The 7,333-nt window shown below is 44.7% G+C and overlaps 1 protein-coding gene across 1 annotated transcript in view; it reads right to left on the bottom strand.

Moving 5' to 3' along the window:
- ARPC1A (actin related protein 2/3 complex, subunit 1A, 41kDa) overlaps positions 1 to 7,333 on the bottom strand; it is a 43,184-nt gene that overhangs the window by 14,094 nt on the left and 21,757 nt on the right. The window contains exon 5 of the mRNA XM_011943951.1: positions 3,551 to 3,658. Coding sequence (XP_011799341.1) covers positions 3,551 to 3,658 — 108 coding nt within the window. The remainder of the gene's footprint in view (positions 1 to 3,550; positions 3,659 to 7,333) is intronic.

The raw sequence follows: 7,333 nt of genomic DNA, 5'->3' as shown, positions 1-7,333 counted from the left end.
ATGCCCAGCTAATATTTTAAATTTTTTTGTAGAGATGGCGTCTTGCTGTGTTGCCCAGGCTGGTCTCAAACTCCTGGGATCAAGTAATGCTCCTGCCTCAGTCTCCCAAAGTGCTGGGATTACAGATGTGTGCCACAGTGCCTAGCTAATCCATACTCTAGATACTATCAAAGCACCTACTGTGTGTCAGGCTCTGGGTGCCAGGTTCTGAAGAGTGACCATAAAAGCCCTGTCCTCATTGGCTGCACATTCTGGGGAGACCCTGCTGTCCCATCCCTCCCTTGCCCACGTGAGACCTTGCTAAATGATCACAGCATTCTTTCCTGTCTACCTTACCATCACTCTCAACACAGTACTCCAGGAAGCCTGCACAGTCAACAGTGGGAGAGAGGAAACTATTTGCCACCCCTCAACAAAATAATGGTATTGACCCCCCCACTTTTTTTTTGAGACGGAGTCTCACTCTGTCGCCCAGGCTGGAGTGCAGTGGCGGGATCTCGGCTCACTGTAAACTCCACCTCCCGGGTTCACGCCATTCTCCTGCCTCAGCCTCGGGAGTAGCTGGGACTACAAGCACCCGCCACCACGCCTGGCTAATTTTTTGTATTTTTAGTAGAGATGGGGTTTCACCGTGTTAGCCAGGATGGTCTTGATCTCCTGACCTCGTGATCCGCCCGCCTCGGCCTCCCAAAGTGCTGGGATTATAGGTGTGAGCCACAGCGCCCGGCTGGTAATGACCCTTTTAAAGACATACCCTAAGAGAAAGCCAAGGCAGGCCAGTGACAAGGAGTGGGCAGGCTCCCTGGACCCTCAGGCCCACTGTCCAGTCTCTGTGGCAGGAATAGCTTAAGATGGAGGCAGGTCCTTTACAGGTGGTGTTGCCAGTTTCCACTAACTCACTCTTTTTATCTAATTCCACACAGCTGTGTGTGAGGATGTTCTGGCCCAGAGTTAAGGACAAAGGGAAATGGCTGGAAATCTACCCTTTAGGGCCCTTTCACCCTCCACTGTGATTTCTACTTTGTACATCTTCTTCTTTTCAAAAAACTACTGAACCTAAAAGCTCCCTGAAAGAACCGAGGAATCCCACCTACCACCCCAAATGACAATGGCAGTACAGAGGTTCTGGAAGATGCCTGGCAGAGGAGTTATGTGAGGTTATATGACGAGACGGTAGACACACTGTACTTTAAATCTGCATCATGACAGCAGTTGCTTTAGTCTTAGGAGGCCAAGAAAGAAGCAGCGGCTTTCAGCCACCAACTCAGGAACACGAATGGGACAGACCCATATCCACAGGACTGGGACAGGCACAGTGGCTCATGTCTGTAACCCCAGCACTTTGGGAGGCCGAGGCGGGCGCATAGCTTGAGGCCAGGAGTTCGATACCAGCCTGGCCAACGTGGTGAAACCCTGTTTCTACTAAAATACAAAAAAATTAGCCGGGCGTGGTGGTGCACGCCTTCAATCCCAGCTAGCCGGGAGGCTGAGGCATGAGAATCGCTTGAACCTGGGAGGCGGAGGTTGCAGTGAGCCGAGATCACGTCACTGCACTCCAGCTTTCGTGACAGAGAAACACTCGTGGAAATTAATATTAACAAAATAACTGCAACCTATTTTCACAACCATCAAAGAATCCAGGTGGTGCAGGTTAGTGCCACCTAGTTCTATTTTCCAATGACTCTGGTTAAGAAATCACAAGTAACACAGGTCCACAATGTAAAGTGCCTTAACACTATTGTGATCCCCATCCTCTCTGCCAAACTCAAACACACATCTCTTTCTCTTTAAGCTTTGAGTATTCCTGGATATAAACCACTGGCCTGGTTTTCCGGGAATTCTCCAGTTACTGAAGAAGGTGTATCACAGCTGAGTGCAGTGGCAGTGGCTCATCCCTATAAGCCCAGCACTTTCGGAGTAGAAGGCAGAAGGATCCTTTGAGCCCAGGAGTTTGAGACCAGCCTGGGCAACATAGTGAGACCCCACCTCTACAAAAAATGAACAAAATCAGCCAGGCATGGTGGCTCATGCCTGTGGTCCCAGCTACTCAGGAGGCTGAGGTGGGAGGATTGCTTGAGTCCGGGAGGTCGAAGCTGCAGGGAACTATGATCGCATCACCCGACAGAGCAAGACCTTGTCTCAAAAAAAAAAAAAAAAAAGTGCACCTCATCTTCCAACCTACCATATAGTCAACACGAAGCAACATGTATTTGCTTTGCTTTCCTTTCAGCTAAGGGGAAAAAGCATTCTTGAGAAAGAACTTTAAAAAGTAATTACATGGAATTACACAGTATGATCCTTAAAGTTCCTAGCAAAGCGGCTGCATTTCTTCTAGCTTCACAGTGATGACAAAATAAAAAGCTTTAACGGAAAGAGCAGCACAATAACAGCTTAGCAGTGCACTGTTTAGCTATGTTTTATTAATCGTTTCACTTTGGAATTTGCAGAGACTGCTGCCTGGAATATGAAATGAGAGAAACAGTGTAGTCAAGAAAGACAGGGAGAAAGGGAGAGACAAAGAGATGGTGAGAAAGAGACAGAGACAGAGAGAGTACACGCTAATCCTCCCCTCTAAACCGTAGATATTCTTACACTTAAGGAAATCTTCGCTGGCCGCACCCTTGCCTCTCCCTCCTATCCCACCTCCAAGTCGATTTCTTTCTACCTGTGACTTACGCACTTTTTCTTTTAATCACCATGCTTGAGCTCCTTTTCTAGATCACAAGCTGCTTCCATTTTGTTGTTTTCTGTTTTTGTTTGTTTTTTGAGATGGAGTCTCGCTCTGTTGCCCAGGCTGGAGTACAGTGGTGTGATTTCAGCTCACTGCAACCTCCACCTCCCAGGTTCAAATGATTCTCATGCCCTAGCCTCCCGAGTAGCTGGGATTACAGCCGTGTGCCACCACATCAGGCTTACTTTTGTATTTTTAGTAGACACGGGGTTTCACCATGTTGGCCAAGTTGGTCTCGAACTTCTGACCTCACCATGTTGGCCAAGTTGGTCTCGAACTTCTGACCTCAGGTGATACGCCCACCTCAGCCTCCCAAAGTGCTGGGATTACAGGTGTGAGTCACAGCACTGGGCCTCATTTTTGAGTCCCTCACAGTGCCTAGCATAGTACCTTGCAAAGAAAAAGAAACTTACAGGCCAGGCACAGTGGCTCATGCCTGTAATCCCAGCACTTTAGGAGGCCAAGGAGGGAGGATCACTTGAGGCCAGGAGTTCAAGACCAACCTGGGCAACACAGCAAGACCCCATCTCTACAAAGAATAAAAACAATTTTTTTTAAATTAGCCAGGTGTGGTGGCACATGCCTGTAGTCTCAACTACTCTGGAGGCTGAGGCTGGAGGATCGCTTGAGCCCAGGAGTTGGAGGCTGCAGTGAGCTATGATGGTGCCACTGCACTCCAGCCTGGGTGAGAGTGAGACCCTGTCTCAAAAACAACAATAATAACAACTACAACAACAACAAAACAAAGGGAACCCAAAATTGTTTGTTGAAGGATGAAGAACGCACAGCTCGAGTCTATCAGTTCTCATTGGTTCCCACCTGCATTTGAAGTCGCATGATCCTGCTGCCAGCAAAACGTTGTTGGGATGCCAATCCAAGCTGAGGACTGTGGAGCGAATCGGCTTTTTAATGTGCTTGCTCACCCACCTATGAGAGGGGAAAACTGTTTCAGTTTATCCACTCAACAAGCATCCCCAAATGACCTACAAATTATGTCGGGTGAAAACACCTAAGCATGCCACACTTTTCCTTAATTAAAAAAAATGATAAAACAATTCAGAATGTTATCTTTTTCAGAATAAACTTTTTCAGATAAGTTTCTATGAAAAAAGATTCTATAGAAAAGTAACAGATCATTCAACGTTTTTCTGTCAGTCACCAGGCCTCCTGCCAGAGACAAGGTTTTTTAAGACCAGGTTATAATTTGAGACTGGCTAATTTTTGTATTTTTTGTAGAGATGAGATTTCTCCATGTTGCCCAGGCTGGTCTCAAACTCTTGGGCTCAAGCGATCCACCGGCCTCCGCCTCCCAAAGTGCTGGGATTACAAGCATGAGCCACTATGCGCAGCTGACAAGGTGCATTTCTAAAGGACAGAAAGGAAAAGAACCATGAATAAGCACTTCTCCACTCCTGGCCTTGATGATGTCGGCACAACAGCTGGTTTTCAGTGGTCCTCATTAGTAAGCATAGATACTCATTAACTCAGTTACTTTTTTTGTGAGATTTTGGATTACATATGACATTAACCTCTGAGATAAAAACTGAAGTTTGAAAATACTTCAATTTTTATTATGAATCTTCAGTGATTTGCTATTCCATTTTTGGTCAATTTGGGGTTGTAAGACAGCTTAATATCCTTCCCAAGTCTCCATGAATCTGCAAATTCTTTTTAATTTCTTTCACTGAAAAATCACAACCAAGAAATTAGAAGAACCTCATATTGGGGATTAGCCTCTCATTCTCTAGCACCATCCAAAAAAGATGATTTATGTCTATGACCAGTCAGTATTTTGGCTTAACTCATTCATTTCTGCCCCCAAACTGCTGTTTAAAAACCAATCGTGTCTGGTTGCTCTACAGTTGGGAAACTAAATATTGAGCCAATGCCTTTCCTTGAATGCTAAATTACCTTTCTATAGAATCACTTTTTTTTTTTTTTTTTTTTGAGGCAGAGTTTCACTCTTGCTGCTCAGGCTGGAGTGCAGTGGCGCGATTTTGGCTCACCGCAACCTCTGCCTCCCAGCTTCAAGCGAGAATCACTTTTATTTATTTATTTTTTATTTTTATTTTTTTTGAGACAGAGTCTTACTCTGTCGCCCAGGCTGGAGTGCAGTGGCACAATCTTAGCTCACTGCAACCTCTGCCTCCTGGGTTCAAGCAATTCTTGTATCTCAGCCTCCTGATAGCTGGGATTTTAGGCTCACGCCACCACACCTGGCTAATATTTGTATTTTTAGAAGAGATGAGCTTTCACCATGTTGGCCAGGCTGGTCTCAAACTCCTCGTCTCAAGCGATCCGCCTGCCTTAGCTTCCCAAAGTGCTAGGATTACAGGTATGAGCCACCACGCCTGGCTATAGAATTGCTTTCTTAGAATCCTATCTGAAAAAGTTCATTCGGAAGAAGACAGCCAGGTGCAGAGGCTCGCACCTGTAATCCCAGCACTTTGGGAGACCAAAGCAGGAGGATTGCTTGAGTACAGGAATTTTAGATCAGTTTGGGCAACAAAGTGAGAACCTGTCTCCACAAGTAATCAAAAAATTAGCCAGGTGTGGTGGTGCAAACCTGTAGTCCCAACTACTTGGGAGGCTGAAGTGGCAAGATTGCTGGATCCCAGGAGTTGGAGACTGCAGTGAGCCGTGTTTGTGCCACTGCACTCCAGACTGGGTGACAGAGAGAAGCCTGTCTCAAAAAATAAACCAAAAGCCCCCACAAAGTCTCTAAAAAAGGAGAAAGGACAATATTTTGAACTGTTTCATAATGTATATATATATACATATTTGAGACAGAGTCTTGCTGCGTTGCTCAGGCTGGAGTGCAGTGGCATGGTCTCGGCTCACTGCAAACTCCACCTCCCTGGTTCAAGCGATTCTCCTGCCTTAGGCTCCCAAGTAGCTGGGATTATAGGCATGCACCATCACGCCCGCATAATATTTTGTATTTTTAGTAGAATGGGGTTTCTCCACATTGGCCAGGCTGGTCTCCAACTCTTGACCTTGTGATCCGCCTGTCTTGGCCTCACAAAGTGCTGGGATTACAGGCGTGAGCCACCGTGCCTGGCCTTTATAATGTAATTTTTTTAATTGAGGAAAAGATGGCAAACAAAATAATCATAAGCTTCTGAGAGGTTGTTTTAAAGTACTCCTATGAAATATGAAATAACTATTCTATAGCTGAAAAACTGTCCTAAACATACAGCTTGTTCAAAGACAATACCTTGTACCATAATAAAATCCAATTTACCTATACTTGAGACTAATTCTCAACGAATAAAAATGTAAACAATTACTGAGGTTGAAGCTTAACTTGGAAGAAAACTTTCCTGTAGAAATTTGTAAGATTGCAAGGAGTACCAGCTGACATAAAGTTTAGCCTTGAGGGAATATTAATGAAGTTAGTTTCCTGTATCATTACATAGAAACTTCCAAATCGTTTCTAGCAGGCAACATTTTGTTGGCCTTGATTTATACACATTTGAAAGAAAAACATGTTTCAAATTCATAACTCTTTTTTTTTTTTGAGATGGAGTTTCACTCTTGATGCCCAGGCTGGAGTGCAATGGCACAATCTTGGCTCACCACAACCTCTGCTTCCTGGGTTCAAGAGATTCTCCTGCCTCAGCCTCACAGGTAGCTGGGATTACAGGCATGCACCACCACACCCTGCTAATTTTTTTGTATTTTTAGTAGAGATGGCGTTTCTCCATGTTGGTCAGGCTGGTCTTGAACTCCTGACCTCAGGTGATCCACCCGCCTTGGCCTCCCAAAAGGCTGGGGTTACAGGCGTGAACCACCATGCCTGGCCCATAATTCAATTTTACTGCAAGTTCCCAATCTCTTTTCGAAGAATAAAATTTCTGAAGTTTTACTAAATTACAAAGGTAACATGATAATCCCCTCCTTTCAGTTTTAGCAGAACAGAAATAACAAAACAGCTACAAAGAGTCATGTGTACTCTGCTATTTTTAGTAGAAACACAAACACTGCCAGTATAGTACTAAATGACAACTTTATGTTGAAGGATATTTACCAGTCACGCTGAACACACGTCAGGTAGAATACAATTTTTTTTTTTTTTTTGAGATGGAGTCTCACTTGGTCGCCCAGGCTGGACTGCCCAATGGCATGATCTTGGCTTGCTGAAACCTCCGCCCCCTGAGTTCAAATGATTCTCCTGCCTCAGCCTCCCGAGTAGTTGGGATTACAGGTGCCTGCCACTGTGCCTGGCTAATTTTTGTATTTTTAGTAGAGATGGGGTTTCGCCATCTTGGCCAGGCTGGAGAATAATTGTTTTCTTATCAAAATAAACAGGAAGGAGTAGTTAAAATAAGTTCTGGTCATAAAGTAAACCTCTATGTTTTGACTGGGTCAGCTACAAGTGATTTATTTAAAAAATGTACAATAGCCTGATTAGACTTCTATGATTCTGGTGAGTTTTCACGTCAATAGTTTAAACAAGTAAAATATTATATCAAGACACAGAGTTGTTTGGCAAATAAGCTTTAAAGAAAGGAGAACACTGGCTGGGCGTGGTGGTTCACGCCTGTAATCCCAGCACTTTGGGAGGCCAAGGCGGTGGATCACGAGGTCAGGAGTTCAAGA

The sequence above is a fragment of the Colobus angolensis genome, unplaced genomic scaffold (genome assembly GCF_000951035.1).
Source record: "Colobus angolensis palliatus isolate OR3802 unplaced genomic scaffold, Cang.pa_1.0 Scaffold222, whole genome shotgun sequence".
Classification (NCBI taxonomy): Eukaryota; Metazoa; Chordata; class Mammalia; order Primates; family Cercopithecidae; genus Colobus; species Colobus angolensis.
This window is presented reverse-complemented; position numbering and strand designations above follow the sequence as displayed.